This window comes from Hyalella azteca, unplaced genomic scaffold (genome assembly GCF_000764305.2).
Source record: "Hyalella azteca isolate HAZT.00-mixed unplaced genomic scaffold, Hazt_2.0.2 contig10327, whole genome shotgun sequence".
Lineage (NCBI taxonomy): Eukaryota > Metazoa > Arthropoda > Malacostraca > Amphipoda > Hyalellidae > Hyalella > Hyalella azteca.
Window position 1 is genome coordinate 1,256 of NW_025940371.1, and position 17,486 is coordinate 18,741.

Consider the following 17,486-nt stretch of genomic DNA (forward strand, 5'->3'; position numbering starts at 1 on the left):
GTTGGATGCATTTGGATGGTTGGCTGAATTCATTTGGATTGTTGAGTGGCTTCATTGGGATGGTTGATTGGATGGATGCATTTGGATTGTTCGTATTATACATTAAGATGGTTTGATTGAAGCATTTAGTACTAATGTTGTATGCATGTATATTGCTTGCTGGATGAACTTCGATGCGTTAGTTTGCTGTATGACTTCGATTTTTTGTTGAATGCGTTTATGAAGTGTCTTACTTACCCTGATGACAAGGGACCATAGAAGCCTATGCCTATTATTTAAGTTGATATCAAACATTTACTAGGCTTCCATCTCATTCGATATAATGCTATTCTAATTTGAAGTTGCTTGGCCGTCGACTGCTGGGAGTTTGAGTTACATTTGGCCGGCAGATGACCTAGCGTGTGCTTGGGACGCGTCTGTCACACCGTCACACTGGTGTTGTGTTTGCTCAGTGTTACTTGGGCCTTCAAGATGCATGACTCGTCTGATACGTACACTTTTTACAGAATCTGTTTCTTTCTGTTTATAACACAAAAGTGTTCAACATTAAGTTTGCCAGTGCCAATCTTACAAGCACTCAGTTTATCAGCAGCAGGTCATCCTCCTGAAGTCAGCTGGTGCGTTATCTCGAGTACCAAACCGGCGCTATGAAGGTAAGGGGGATTCAAGCAGTGATCAATAATTAATTGATCTTTTAATCATTTAATTAGTTACTTACCAACAATAACTTCTTTTTCGTAATTAAAGTAACAAGGTAACACTATAGGCAAGTGAAAAATTATTTTTCAGGTTATGAAATTTATTAAAAAAAGATTTTCATTACATGAAAGCACTATTTTGTATCTGAGGGCATAAAATTTGTTGAAAAGTTTCTCTCTACACGAAAATACTAATGTTCTCGCAGAGAAAATACTAGTCTTTGGTTCGTGCATCCCTTTTTATATTTTTGAATTTCAAGGTGCAGTATTTATCCATATTATTGCTAACACATTTTGCTTTCTGCTCCTCATCTCGGATGGATGTTTTCACTCCTCATTGTAAGGCCTTTAGTGACTTCACAATCATCAATGCCCACTAAGAATCCAAATATTCTGGTCAGTTTTCTGATTCTTTCTCTGAAAAATAGTTCTTTCTTGGGCAAGACAACCCTATATTGCTAACACATTTTGCTTTCTGCTCCTCATCTCGGATGGATGTTTTCACTCCTCATTGTAAGGCCTTTAGTGACTTCACAATCATCAATGCCCACTAAGAATCCAAATATTCTGGTCAGTTTTCTGATTCGTTCTCTGAAAAATAGTTCTTTCTTGGGCAAGACAACCCTGCATTACACAGCCCAGCTAACTGCTGTACAACACTGCATTAGGCAGCCCTGTTAACTGCCATATAACACGGAGTTACGCAGCCCAGCTAACTGCTGTATAACCCTGCATTACACAGCCCAGCTAACTGCCGTACAACCCTGCATTACACAGCCCAGCAAATAGCTGTGCAACAGTGACCTTACCTTATGACCTTATGATGAGTTCGGGACTTCCTAGTCCCCGGTCACGCTTATGCGCTGCCTTCGTCGTCCTCCGTTTCCGAGTCGTCGCTAAGCAGGTCACCCTGCCCTCTGGTCCCGGATGCAACGTTGGACGTGTTCCGTCGCTTTACCCTCCTTTAGGCCAGCTGATGTAAAATGCTGTTGCTTGTCACTTGCTGAGGGTAGTTTCCCATTACTGGACAATACGGGATCTTTCTCAAACAATTATCCAGTCGTCTCATGAAAACTGCAAGGGTGAGCTCTCCTCCTCTCAGCGCTTTTGGCAGGGCATTAAAGAGCCTCGGTCCTACAACGAACAGTGACCCTCACGGAGAGTCTGTACTCTGGCCGCAGCTCGGTTATTAAATGGGGGAACTTTGCAGTCTCCCCACCCTTTCGTTGCAACGTGTCCCTATTCTGGAGGTCTCACTCTCAGTTGGGAGCCTGTCTGGATATAATTTTCCAAGTGTGCAGTATGATATACCTTTCTCTTCTCCTCTTCAGTAAGTACAGTCCCAGGTGTTTCAGCCTTTCCCAGTAGTTCAATTTCAGCTCCCTCATGCCGCTGATCCTGTACGGGAAGGTTCGTTGCACTGCCTCTAATTTCCGCACCGAACCCGCCTTGAGTGGCGACCAAGGTTGGCAGCAATACTCGAGATTGGGGAGCACGAGGGCTCTGAATAGTGTAATCATTGGTGCGGCTTCTCTCGTTCGAAATGTACGCCATATCCACTCCATCCTTTGCCGGTTGCGCGCGACTAATTTCTCGATATAGGCATCGAACGTGGCTTCAATACTCATCAAAAATTCGAGATCTCGAACTAGTTGCTTCTCCTCAATTTTTGTGCCCTCTGATGCGAAGTAGCGATGTGGCATCCCAATCTCTGTACGGACTCTGTATCTCATTACTTCGAACTTGGTGCCGTTGAACTGCATATTGTTCACTAGGGCCCAATCGTAGATTGAACATAAGTCTTCCTGTAACCTCTCGCATTCTAGGTCATCTGGGATCATCAGCTCTCTTGTATCGTCCGCAAATGACGATGTAGATGCGTGGTTGAGTTCCGAGTCAATATCGGCAATGTCTCGGCAAACTCGTTTCTCTCGATTTCTAGTTTCCAATTGCGACAGATTGTACTCTATCTGTAGTGAAGTTAAGGATCCACCTGAGCAGGCTTCCTCTTACCCCCAACAGCCACAGCTTTCTAAAGAGCACCCCATGGTCAACTTTGTAAGAAGCTTTAGCAAAGTTTAGGTATACCACGTTCACGCCAGCTCCCTACTCTATCTGTAGTGAAGTTAAGGATCCACCTGAGCAGGCTTCCTCTTACCCCCAACAGCCACAGCTTTCTAAAGAGCACTCCATGGTCAACTTTGTAAGAAGCTTTAGCAAAGTTTAGGTATACCACGTTCACGCCAGCTCCCTCCTCCAGCTGTGCAACAAAACGGTGATGGTGCTCCAGTTACAGCAACAAACATGAACGATTACGCCGGAAACCATGTTGTCCGTTAGTATACAGGTCAGCCTCTTCCATATACCGGACAAGCCTCCTGACCACTACCTTCTCAAAAATCTTGATCACAAGGGAAGTTAAGGTCACAGGTCTGTAATTTTGGGGTCTGTCCTCGGACCTCCTTTGTGGACTGGCGTTATCAGTCCCACTTTGAGACCTTCAGGGATAATTCCTTCCGTTATCGAGGCTTTCCAGAGCATTGTGAGCGGAGCCTTCAGTGCTCCAACACACTTCTCCAACAACACTGCCGGAATTCCGTCGGGTCCTGGCGCTGAAAACGCCGCCAGTTCTTTGATACTTATTTCCATGTCTTCTAACATAACATAACATAGTGATCTCGGCGCTGCAGTGTAGACCTGATGTGGCCTGTCGCCGATTCTTTTCCTTTTCGTGCCTTGTTCACAGAAGATCTAAAATCGTGTCATTTGACCGGATCTTTTCACGACTGACGAAAGTTTGAAATAGCTACTGGACTTCCACCGGGTTCGATATGGTGCTAGGCATTTCAAATCTGAACATATATTTTTCCATAGCTTTATCTAGTCTGTTCTTGAACGCGTTCATACTTGGAGCGCCAACGATGTCATCGGAAAGGCTGTTCCAGATGTCGGTGATTCGAAGCGAGAAGAAATTTTGTCGCGTGGAGAAGTCGCAGCTCAGTTTTTTTAGTTTATAGCTGTGGCCCCTGGTGTTGGTTCTTGTTTCAAATACTAGTAATCCTTCGGGGACCTTGTATAAACCATGAGCATACATGTTTACTTCAATGAGGTCCCCACGCAGACGTCGATAACTGAGGCTTGGAAGCTTCATAATCTTTAATCTTCAGAGGACTTGCCCTTCAAGCCTGGAATTATCCTTGTTGCGCGTCTTTGAACTTTCTCTATTAAATTTTTGTCCTTTTCAAATCTCGGTGACCACAGAACATTTCCAAACTCTAGATTCGGGCGCACGACAGCAACAAACAACTGCTTCATCGCTTCTGCATCTAGGAACTCGTATGAGCGTCTGATTAATCCAAGAAATTTGTTGGATGTGTTAGCTTGCATTTCAACATGCTTAGAAAATTTTAGCTCCTTGTCGACATAAACTCAGAGATCTTTTTCCACACTAGACTTTTCAACCATTACTCTCTCGTTGCAACCATGTCTTCTCATACTGTAATCTTGCTGTTCATTGTTCTTCTCGCGGTGAAGTACTTTACACTTGTCAGCATTAAACCGCAGCTGCCAAGTATCAGCCCAATTAACTAAGCTATCATGATCATCTTGCAATTGCGCTTTATTTGACGCATTCTTCACTGAAATATAAACTTTGGTGTCGTCGGCATACATGGAACACACGCTGGACACTACTTCTGGCAGATCGTTTATAAAAGCAACGGACAAAATAGGCCCAATAACGCTTCCATGTGGCACGCCATTGCGTACTGATGCCCAGTCTGAAACGGTTCCGTTAATACTGACACGTTGTCGTCTGCCTTCTAGAAAATCTCTGATCCATTGGAGTACGTTTCCCTCAATTTCCAAAGACTTCACTTTACGAAACAGCCGCTCATGCGGAACACTGTCAAATGCTTTGGCAAAATCGAGTACAAAAATTTCATTCACTGGCTCCCTTTCGTCCAGCACGCGAGTCCAATCGTTCAACGTAGACAATAAGTTAGTGGTGTAGGATCTACCGGCAATAAAACCATGTTGACAACCTGATAGCAAGTGGTGAACAGTCAAGTGATCGATAATCCGATCCCTCATAATAGATTTCATTACCTTACAATTAAACAACACTTGTCAGACTGACAGGGCGATAGTTACCGGGGCTATATTTGTCACCTTTTTAGCGCATTTCTCATTTATACAAAAAATGCCCAATTGTGCTCGTCATATCCGTCCGTCCTTGACTTCATGTTTTCGTCGACGAGAAAATGCCCTCTCTGCCACTCACTGCAGTGAGTACTGAGTTATATTTTTTGAAAAAATGGTGTTACTTTAGCTTGAGTTCCTTCGTTCAAGGTTTTTTGAAAGACAACTGTCAGTGGACCGGCCACAATAGTTGCTAATTCTTTGATCAATCTGTGATGGAAGCCGTCTGGTCCACATGACTTGTTAGGATTTACAGCTACCAAGCGCTTATAAGATCCTCTTCTTCGTGTATTTCGAGCCTGTAATCTTCGAGCTGACTGGGCGCTCCTCAATATCTGGAACACTGTTCAAGTTATCATCTGTTAGCACCCTGCTGAAGAACCTATTAAGAACGTTAGCCTTGCCCTCATCAGAGGAAAACTTTCGTTTGTCTACTTTCAAATCATTTCAAATCAGATATAACGTCGTTTGTCTTACAATTCGAACTAGCGTACAAAAAAAAGGCTTACGGATTCCTTTTTGCACTTTTAGTAATAGGTACTTTTTCAAAGATTTTCACTGCAGTGCGACAGACTTTTTACCTTGATTTCGAGCTCATGCATACAGGTTATAATCAGAATCGCTGCGAGTTCGTAAATAACGCCTATATGCTTCTTTCTTGGTCTTTAGCTGAGCTTTGACACTGCTGCTCACCCACTGGGACTTTTTGACTCCTCAAAGCATAATCTTAGGTACACAGGCATCAACTTCAGACACAACAGTGTCTATGAGAAATGACCATGAATCAGCAACATTCATGTCCTTAATACAGTCCGAAATATTCGCCGCATTCACCGCTTCACGGAGTTTATCATAGTTGCCTTTCGCAAAATTCAAACGTTCACGCTTCCGAAGCATTTTTTCTGCACGTCACTTAATGCTGAAAAACAATGATTGGGGGTGGCTTTTGCCCAACGCAGCCTCGTGGCGACCGCGTGGCGGCCTCGTAGCTACCTCGACCCTATCAGACCTCGTTGCACGTAAGCCAATTTGAAGCTCGCTAACATCCTTTGTTTGCATCATGTGTCATTTAATGCTACGCTTCTGTTTCCAGTTAGTTAAATATTTTTAGCTTTTTTAAAGAATCCTGAACGCGTCCATCCTAAAAAATCAATGACAAATGCAGTTTCTAGATAGCAAAACAAGTATTACTGATTAATATTTAATATATATCCATCAATATCTATAGATTATAGATTAATATCTATAATCTATTTGTTATGTTCAGTTTTTATGTTATTAATCTAATTGTTCAGCTCCACCAATTACTCGTTTTCTATCGGCATGTACTGGGAAAATATTCATTAGATGCATTACTAGTATAATTCCTTAGATATAGAATAAATATTTTTCTAAATAAAAATTGGATGATTTACGTTGAAATGATACTAGGTCTATACATTAGCATAATGCTAGAGTCTAGACACTATTAACTAAAGGATTACCAATCGCTTCAATCGTTCAAAATTTGTACGTATAAACTCCGCCTACGACACCTCCGAACAGGCGTACAGTTACGTACAAATTATTGTACCTAGTTTACCGGGCAAATGTTTAGATAATAACACCACTAGAGTTACGTCTTTATAGCAGCACTTACGCATCACATAAGTGTCTACGTGTATGTAGCGATGTTTTGATAATCTCGCCCCCGGCAATAAGTCCAGCAGCTATTTCAAACAATCGTCAGTTATGGATTGATCGGGTTCAGAAGGCTGGATCTCTTGTGAAATAAGTCACGAAAAGTACAACAATTGGCAACAGGCAATGGGCCTATTTCTTCAGGGCCGACATTTCTATTCAATTCGATAATGCAACGAAACTTCCAAAACTTTATCGCTAATCTTTATTCTTCCAGAAATGCTAAGTTCGCTATCGATAACATTGAAAATAAACAAATTGCAGTTGTCAACGAAACAAAGGCTGGTTGATCCAATAACGAAAAGAGCATTATTTTAAATGACCCAGCTAGTCACGAGCGACTATTTCAAGTTCTTTCTCGAGCTTCACCGGCTTGCCATTGTTAATAATATAAACAATTCCATGTAGAGATGTTTTTTTTATAATATTCTAGGCATTTTTCTACTCTGTTTTACACGTGTCATTCAAACTTTAAAATTCAATCAGCAAGTATGGCGTTTTGAATTCAACGTAGCATTAACCGCACTGTGAATGTATTCAATACGAAAATACGGCAATTTTGAATTATTATAATAACAAATAATGGTCACCTAGTACAGGTCATTGAATTTCCTTGAGCGCATTAATTAATGCCGCGTATAACGTGAAGTTGTCTCACGTTATCGCTTCAGCTCAGTTCTTCACTCCCCTCGCCCTGGCTCGTCTCCAAGAACGCATGTAAAGGCCCGTTTACACTAGTGGCAACGACATGCGCTTTGAGTCGTTTGCTGCAGTGCCTCACCGCGCTTAACCGTTCACACTACTTTTGTACTCGGTAGTTTGAGACCGCACGCTTTGAACACTAGTTGCCACCTAGACGTCAATGAGGATGGATGTTACCGAATTTGCGCTGTGGGCCATTTTTCTCGGGTGTGCTGCGGTCCGTCATTCTTCGCACTATGCCAGTTGTAAACGAGAATTTAGCATAGGCATCATAATTAGAGAACTAGCACATTAAAAAATATACAGTTTATAAAAAATATAGTATATTCCTAAATAAAAAGTTCCAATATTCGTACTGATATTATATCATCCATTGAAATCGCTAAACGGTAATGCATAAATTGTCAGGAGTTGCTAAAATCACATAAACTAAACACGTCATGTAAAAATAATTTACATAATTTGCATTTCGATTTCTGTACTTGTTTGACCGAATACTCCATAGGCATTCATTTTCTCTATAAAGATCAATCAGGCGCTCTACTAGAGAGTGACTCCAAACGAGAGTGGTGTTAGTCGACATTTAGTGTGCCGGACCAGCGTACACAATCAACCTTACTAGACCACAGACAGCTATCTACTAACTAAGAATTTAAAAGCAAGGAATAGTCCACAAAATTCATATCTTTATAGAAAACGTTTCGGAGACCACAGCTCCATCGTCAGTTCGTAGAATCTAGAATCACAAATCAGAAGTTGCAAATTAATACATTGAAACCATAGAACGAATTGAATTTCTTTAATTAATTAATTTAGATTTTTAATTTGATTTAAATTTTTAATTTAATTTAAATTCATAGTTAATTTGCGATTTAAGCATACAACTGATATCAATTCTTTAACAGCTATCTACTAAGCGCCGCGCTTGTGTTGCATGAGGCATGGCCCCTGTCAATCGCTAGCTCGTCAATCGGTCAAGAAGCGCATGCAGAGGCTGCAAAGCGCCTCTGCATGCGCTTTGAGGCACTTGATTCTCGTGTGTTGCCCCTAATGTGAACGGGCCTTTAGGCGCATCGCATCAAGTCATGGCAAAGACGTGCCGCTATTTCTTGTCGTAGAAACCCAATATGACGCTCCAACTCTTCCGTTGCTAATTTATTCTCTTCATCATCAGATAATAGGATAGTTGATACTTCGCGATATTTTTGGTTTAGCTAACGAAACACTGCATGACATCACTTTTTTGATTATTATTTTTGATATTCATTTATTTACTTATTTTGGTTCATGGCTTAAAGTTTTCGTCCCAAAGGGTTACATTTTCATCTTACAATTCTTAACACCTAAAGCCTGAGTTGATTTTCTTAATATTTCAATTAATTTCGCAGAACGGCGCAACGGGTTCACAATAGTCATGCCATTCTAGCTCCTATTTCAAGAAACCGTGAGTGAAACACAAGAGTACGGTCTCAGACACTATCGTGTGGTGGTGCTTGGTGGAATGTGCTTCAACGTAAAGCCCGGAGTTTACAATCAGCGACTGCATAATTTTAAATTTATTTAGTCACATCCAATCTGTTACGAATATGGTGAGTCATTTGGTAATTAATTGTTTTTACGATATTTATGAAATAATTTAAATCATCACTTTTTAGACAGCTGGTGACGGTGAAATCTCATTTATATTTCAAAATTGTAAGCGAAAAGCGAGTAAATTCTACGTAATTTTCATCTCGAGCCGTTAGTTCGTATGAGTCATGTTACAGATATAAGAATGGAATCTTTAAATATGTTCCCATTTACGATCAGTGATGAAATGAACCGTAATTCTAACTAATATGTTCAAGCATCTCAAATCACTCATTCAATTAAAAAAAAATTGCTTCGCATACAAAACCCATGCAACGCAAAATTTCTCAATTTCAAATGAACTGAAAGTTATTCAGTAATTAGAATCTCTTTTTCGCTCACATTCTTAAAGCGCCTTTTAAAATTTGAAATATAACGTTAGCGAGTTAAGCTTATAGGTTACGTTTGATCCGAGCGCCAAGGTTCTGCTAACTTCTCGGCATTTGATTCAAGCGCGTAAGTGTGTTTTATTGACAAAGAAGATAATTCATTTCAGCTGAACATAAATTACAACCGAAATATAATTAAAGTAATGCTCAATGTGTTAAGTAGTGTTAAGCCTGCACAGTCGATACGATCGAGCGCGGGTGCCGTGAACATGAGCTGCGCTACAACTAAAGAACTACATTAACTCGTTTACAAGCCATTACCTAATTGCAAATTAGTATATATATATATCATTGACTGTTCATTTCGAAATGATTTTCATTTAACACATTTCTTAAATTCCTATATGTTGTGTTTTAGATTAGACTCATGCTGAATTCTTGATTGGCTTTCAAGCGATAAACTTTGAACTCAACAATTTATTTGTAGATAATTTGATGATTTTCAATGACGAAATATCCTATATTTTATGTATTTTAAAAATGCAATTATCCCCAAGTTTGTCAAGCATTTTGATAAAAGTCGCGCGAGTAAAAATCCAAAGACATCAATTAATTCAAAAATATTTTCAAGCAGACAATATAGGGCAACATGGGGCAGCGCGCCTCCCTCCCATTTTTAAACAAAATTTTTGGTGAAGTTTCAATTGATACGAGGTGGTTCTTTGTTTTGTTTAAAGGTACGACTAATGAGAAATGTATGATGTGAATTAGACGCCTATAGGTTTATTCAATTTTGAATGAAAAACTATTTTGTAAAAAGCGTCAAAATGGGCCCATTGCCCTACCCCTGGGGCAATGGGCCCTTGAAAAAATTCTAAACTTGAACTCAAAATGATCCCTATAAATATTACTTTGAAAATATAATTCACAGTAATTTCAAAAGCTTTATCTACAGTAATCGAAAAAAGTTTTATTTAGCAGCAAAAAACTTTTATCTGGGCTAAACCGTTATTTGCGGGTAATTTACCAACGCAAACTCTTAGCAAAACGTAGAGCCGTACACTTGAGCCCAGTGAAACTGTCGACCGGCGGTAGAGAACACGGACCAATATCTGCCATACTTAGCGAGAAACCCGTTATGGGCCCATGACCCGCAGTGGGCTCGCTGCCCCATGTTACCCTACCTGCTGCTCGAGTTGTTGCTGTTCTGGATTTTAAAATCTTCAGCAAACGAAATGGGTACAATCACACGTACGATCATGGTACAATCACACGTTATAATTTAGCTTCGTGGGCCAAAATCTCTGCAAAAAACCTCACTCACTTGAGACAAAGCTTCATATTTGTTTGGGTGAACATCGCATTTTCTGTACGGAATATTTTATGAATCAATCCATGATTCCATTAAGGCTCTGCCTGATAATGAAAGCCTTTCTTCGATCATAAATATGTTGGATTACAATATGGAATCTTTAATATGGACCACAAATCATTGTTAATTTGAAATTATTACGTACAGATTGCTGGCACTCACCTTGACGCCCGTTCATATTTCAGATGTTCATATTTCAGGTGTTCTAGTGATTTTAGTCACCTTCCTCGATTTGGTCGTCTGAGTCACCTCCGTTTCAACAATTTATTCCAACGAGGGACTCATAACAATTCCCACTGCCGCTGCACACTAAAAGATTATATTTCTGCTCCCAAGAACTTTCCCGCCCGTAAACTCTAAGAATTTTAGTGAAAACAGTTTTCTAGAAGCAGATCCCACCGCACTGTAACCCACTGTATCACGTTACACCGTTGCTAGAAACACTGTGGAGTAAGGAACTGATCATCAGTATGCGCCAATTAAATGTTAAAACTCAAATCAAAATAAGCGTCCAACGCATTAATCTTGACAATGAAAAAATCGATTATGCCTGCAGTTCAGTCAAACGTAAAACATTAGTACGCCTTGCATATGAAAACTGTTCTAATATATTTAGTCTCCATATCAATCAAAGACACACGACTGATATTTCAATCTGTGCTTAAAATGGATTGAATAAAATGTCAATTGTGTATTTTGCAGTACAATTTACTTGAATTTAGCGATAATTCGTAATGGCAATTAGCAGGTGGACTTAATTTTGTTAACTATGATCCTGCATTGAGGTAAGAATCCCTGATCGAACAAAATAGAATAGATAGAATAGATCTTTTTTGAAGAGAAAAATCAAAATTCCTGTTAAAAACTTAAAATGATGTACATTGTTAACTAAGGACATAGTAAATAGAAGAAAAACAATAAATTTCATGGAGGCCTTGAATATTTTTATGGACGGGGCAGTTCAGGGTGTGAGGGATTGGAGGAATTTATTCACGATCAAGGAGGAATCTGCTTTTTCAGGCACATTTTTAGTTAGCATCAATAAATACAAGGTGAAATCTTACAATTCAGTATCATTTCTCTGTACCATTTGGCGAATATGTATGAAGGAAGATGAATGAGGATCGAAATATCTAATTCATAACTTCTCAGATCTAAATCACGTACCTAAGTGCTGACATTTTCTGAATCAATAATGGAAGATCAAATGATTAAATAATTGATTGAAATGTCTTCAGATGCTAGAAAGAAGGTAAGCAGTGAATTGGCTAAGAGGCGCTGCAGTAACGCTGCCAAGAGTCGGCACGAAAATAACCTCTCGGGGCAAGCTTCTGCAGCTGTCCACTGAGAACCACTGCACGAACCAGTGGCAACACTGCATCACGTCTACCTTGTCGTGTGGCAACACTGCATCACGTCTACCTTGTCGTGTGGCAACACTGCATCACCTTGTCAATAACACACTGCTCTACTGTCAATAAATTAACAGAATTCTTCCTCAACTGATCCGTTCAACAAAATCTTTCTCCCTTATTATGGAAGAGTCTCACTTATCATAATGGAAGAGTCTGATGGCGATAATAAATCATATTCAATCATTGACACAATCAGAAAAAGTGCCAGATTTCAGCTCAGTGTTCACATAAGCAGCGTTGTGCAGTGCACGATGACTCGCGTCTTGGGACGGCGTCTCGAGGCTCGTAGCGAGACACAATTTATTGCAGCACCTGCGAGACTCGTGACGTCACAGTCTCCCATGGCCACAAAACTCTTTGTTCATATTACTCCACCTTCCATATGATCTTCCCTTCTTCGTTCCTTATTTTGAATTTGAATTGTTAAGTGTTCGTGTTCAGAAAATTATTTGGATCGTTAATTTTTCCCTAAGTGAGGTAATGACAATCACTAGAAGATGAATTTAACCTGACCGATTCAAAATTCAGATCAGCAGTAAGGCTATCAGTAAGGTAAATTATCATTTAAAAATAATTTACCCTATCAGTAGGGTAAATTATTTATTATCAGCAGTATAGAATAACCACCCATAAAACTTTTGTCGCAAGAAGAAATTGACCACGTATGTAGTGCGTCTTAGATTGGCTGCACCTCGAGGGTTGATTCAAACTCGAAAATCTTGGTAATTGTGTCGCAAACAAAATATACAAATGTATTCGAAAAAAATACTTAGAGTATCAGAAATAATATGAGCGGTAGGTTTTTCAAGGAGAAGCCATGCATGAATGAGGCTTGTAGTTCTTATCCTGATGAAATATTCAATAACTTTATTCTCACTTATTCCTCCTTTATATCAATGAATTGAAGTTTTACCCAATGACAGAACTTTCCAATTCTGACATTTGAGACATAAATGCCAAGTTCATGATTTTCGGCCATAAAGCGTCGCTAGTTTGCAAAAAAAACGCTCGCCCGGCGGAGAACGTCAACATATAAGCCGCGCCTGCATAGCCGCGAGATGGTGCGCTCGCTGAGTGACAAACTGAGCTCGCTATGCAATAAGCTGACTGAAGTGAAGGCTCAGTTGAAAAATACGGAAGAAATGGAAGTAAAGAACAAGACAGCTGATTTATCTAAAGTCGCTAGTGAAAGCTCACGTGAATTGCTTGATAGAGAACGTAGGAAGGCCAACCTGGTCTGGTTTGGGATTCCTGAAAGTAAACATGCAACACCGAATATTGCGCAGGCTGCTTGCTACTGCACTGCGATTACACTCCGTGCCAATTCCTATGTTTCTTTATTCTTACCCAATTTTCCATAACCCTGCCTACGTTACCCTATTACTGTTTTGCCTTGCCTGCAATACCCTGTTTTTCTATTACCTTTTTCTACGTTGCCCTCTTTCCACATTAATCTTCTTTCATCCATCTATTCTATATTACCTTGCCTATATTACCGTGAACACATCATATAAATGCATTACCCCATTCATACATTACCTGAGCTTCAACCACTTGGGCGCAAACACTTGAGCGTAATCTTGAATCCACTTGAGCGCAAACATAAGTTACCACAACGTTGCGATATCCCACTGACCATCAAGAAACTCATCTTACAATATTTACTTCCATCGCTAATGACTTTCAATCAAGTTTGAAAGTTTGCTCATATGTGCCGACGATGTAGTTTTAAGTAAATAATAATTTTCTTATTGTTGTATTATTGTTTAGCGCGTCTAGCGAATCACGGAAATCTCGCGACATTCACACGTGGCTCCCGACCAGCTGCGCTTAATACAAATATGCGGAAACTTGTCCGTCAGCATGTGAGGCTTGGAGCAGCTTCGGAACCTGCTTACTTGACCCGACGTGCTTCTTCAAGCCAACTATCGCTATGCTTCAACCTTCTCATAACGAGTGCAGCTTGTCTATTTTGTATCGATTGCATAAGCGCAACAGATCATAATATTAATGTACAGAGGGATTTAGGCTTCAGCTGACCACCGGTCAAAACAGCCTATTTTTCTCAAGTCGGGTTGAGAAGGGGATATCCATGGTGACATAATTAAGAGGTGGGTGGATAATTGATAACTAGATAGAGGGTAGATTGTGATAACCATATTGATGGTGAAAACTTAAAACTATTTGTCGATATAAAGAACTCATAACTAAATAGACGCTAGATAAATCTGTTGGCTAAATTGACGATAGAGAACAGCTGATATCTAAATCGTCGAAGGAATCAATTCATTATTAAATTTAGATTAGGAGAAAACGGACAAGTAGATTGATGACAGAAACTACAGATAAATATATCGTCGGTAGAAACAACTGATAACTATATTAAAACTACAAAATTGATAAATAAATTGACGATAAAAGACAACTAATAATTTGATAGGCTATAGATTAAACTAACGATCATATCAATGATAGCAACAACTCGTATATATAGATCGAAGAGAGGAACATCTGAAAACCACTCCCCTGCAAATTGAGTTTAATGTGATGAAACCGACAAATATCTCGTTTGCAAGCTATATTTTTTATAGAATTCCAGCACAAGAACGGATGGTAGTATTGACAGTCACTCCCATTTTTGCATCAGCGTTGGTTTTTGCTTCCAAATGTTGAAAATTAGTGACAGATCTTAGGGTGAGAATAATTACAGTTAATTCTTTTATTCCTCCAATCGCACTTGCCCTGAGGATATTTCCGGCAAACTCGTTTTTTAACAGTTAATTGCCTCTTGTTCAAGAGATTTAAATGGAAGAGGGGAGGGGCAACGTTGCGGTCACACTGAAACAAATCGGTGCGTAGAAACTACGCACCAAAGTGACTATCCCGGCTTGTCCCAAAATGAGTTGCCGATGGCTTCTAAAACGCCCCTCAGCCAGCCGGAGCGCGTAATTAAAAGCTACTTTTAGCGCTTAAAAATAGAAAGCCTCTGTGAACTTACCGCCGACGCTTTCATGCATGCAGTATTGTGCAGGAGAACACCAAATATAATATAGCGGCGGCAATAGCGCATAGGATGGGAGAAAGACTGCCGGAAGAACATCATTTTATTGGAATACCACAATATGAGTATCGCGTCCACTATTGCTATGTCTCAAATGCTGAATTTGTAAGCGTTTGAGATAAATTTAAATTCAAATTAATTACTCAACAATACAAATGTAATAATTCGTATGCAATATATAGCCTAGGATTTTAACGCGCCCTTAGTGATATTACGGGGTAACAACTCCGAAGAAAATACATGGCATCGATTGCTGTATAAAATGACATATTTATTGAAATTCCTACATGGCTCTTCACAACGCAGCTCTCTGAACGTGTCCTTTCATGTCGAGATATGACCGGATTTAGGTATACATGTTTAATCGTGACAGTTACATTTTATGTGCATATTATTACAATTAGCTGCATTATTAGATATAGACATATTATTTGAAACCCTATAAATTCACTTATCTCCGATTCTCCGCTGGCAGAACCGTAGCCGACCGTAGCAGGATTCGAACCCGGGCTCGCAGCAGACCGCGCGAAGCCGCGCGAAGCCTTAGTCCACTTGACCACGTAGCGCGTATGCATTGCAAATTAAAATAAGCCATTTAACCTAACTTTCTACATCATGGCTGAAAAGGCACTCATGTGCCTACATTTTCTTGATATCATTTATTTCTGTTATTCTTTCGAGAAGAATAATTAAACTTGTGGAAGGTTTAGAATCTCCATCATCTACAATCACAACTTGTAGGTCGCGTGCTGTCGCAGGGTTGCATTACTGGTAGCATGAAAAATTGATCGACGTTGTACGAGGTGTTGGTGTTTAAGCATTCCTCGCACCGCCAATAATCAATACTTGACTTTATTTGGGATAGGTAGAAATAGAATTGTTACGTAACTTATTTTGCTAAAATCATGTCTATGATATAATAAGCTCCAGGTTAATCTTTTAGCACACTTTTTATATACATTAGAAATAATGAATAAGTTTTAATTAACTGTCGATGATCTTTTTCCTGGCTCACCAGTAAAACAGACTGTAATCGAACTGCGGTATGTTTCATAACTAATACGACTTCAAAACCGCCTCTGTATTCGAGGCAACAAAACACCAACGATGAAAACTGTAAAGCATGTGAATGTCGTACGTGTGTTTAATCACTATTGCATGATATATTCAATTAGTTATATTATCACTATTGGTAAGTTGATTTAAGAGCCCCGTGGACGCGCTCAGCCGCGATAGTCGCTTACGGAGTTTTATAACTATTTAGAACTGCAATAACTCCCCTCATAAATAAGATACAAGTCTGAAATTTGGAATGCTGTCCTGGCTAATTATTGTCAATGCGCAGGCATTAAGATAAATTATGTAAACTTTTTATTTCGCCTGTTATCAGGGAGGATAAAATTATGCACCCCGATGTTCGTATAGCGTGTGACTTTTCTAGCATTTTCTCGATATACGTCGGTTTAACTATTTATTCTTCATTGATCGCTACCCCAAACATTTCTGAATTATTATTCTAGTATTAGATATATGCTTTAGAATCCCAAAGATAGGTGAAACTTACGTAGATTAAAGCACGACCAGACCTTTGGTTGATACACATTCCTGCAGGCGCAGGCAATAAATCTTCCTTTCAAGGTAAACATGCACTCTTCTTTCCCTGCCCACTTCGCAGTCTGGTCTATGAGCGTCATGGTCGTTTATGAGCGAAGATGTCTATAAGTCTAGAGGCGCCGCCAAACTCGGTTCCGCAGAACAAAGACAATTGGTCCAAGGACGTGTGCAACGCTTGGTCAGTGCCATAACATGTGCAATCAAACATCACAAAAATCTGACTGATACAACTGAAACGGAAAGAATCTGCGGATTGCGTACAAACATTTTGAACAGTGCCAGACATGTGTTCGGCGATCATGCGAGGTGCTCAATAACAGGCAATTATTTTTGTAAAAACCAAAGTGATGACAATTACTGTCCTGATCTCGAAAAAACTGGAATTTTTCAGGCTATAATGAAAATACTAAATAGAGTGAAGGACCATGCAGAGAGTCTACTGCATGATTTGGACAGTAACCGTGTAGAACATTATAACAGCCGAGTTTCCAATTTAAATTGCGGTAAAAGAATCAATTTCAGCTTGATTAACAGCTTCGAAACCAGAGCACTTGGGGCAGTAATCGTCCACAACAGTGGTCAATTGCATTCACAAAACAAATAAGTGAGAAACTCCCGCGAAAATCTCCAAACAAGCTAATTGTAAAAATGGAAGCTCAGCGAGAACATCAACATGCAACTGCTAGAAAGCGGCTTTTTAGCGAACATGAGCGTAAATTAAGTAGAAAAAAATTCCTCTTAGTTACGACTACGAAATCAATGCCTTTGCATCTGTCACGGAAGACA

The 17,486-nt window shown here is 39.7% G+C and overlaps 1 protein-coding gene across 1 annotated transcript in view; it reads left to right on the forward strand.

Annotated features, from left to right (window-relative positions):
• Positions 1-500: 500 nt before the first annotated feature.
• The window catches only part of LOC108673492 (atrial natriuretic peptide-converting enzyme), a gene marked incomplete at its 3' end in the record, with an annotated part of 42,945 nt that continues 25,959 nt past the window's right edge, over positions 501-17,486 (forward strand). Inside the window, exon 1 of the mRNA XM_018161334.2 lies at positions 501-653. Within this exon, the coding sequence (XP_018016823.1) occupies positions 648-653 (6 nt within the window). The remainder of the gene's footprint in view (positions 654-17,486) is intronic.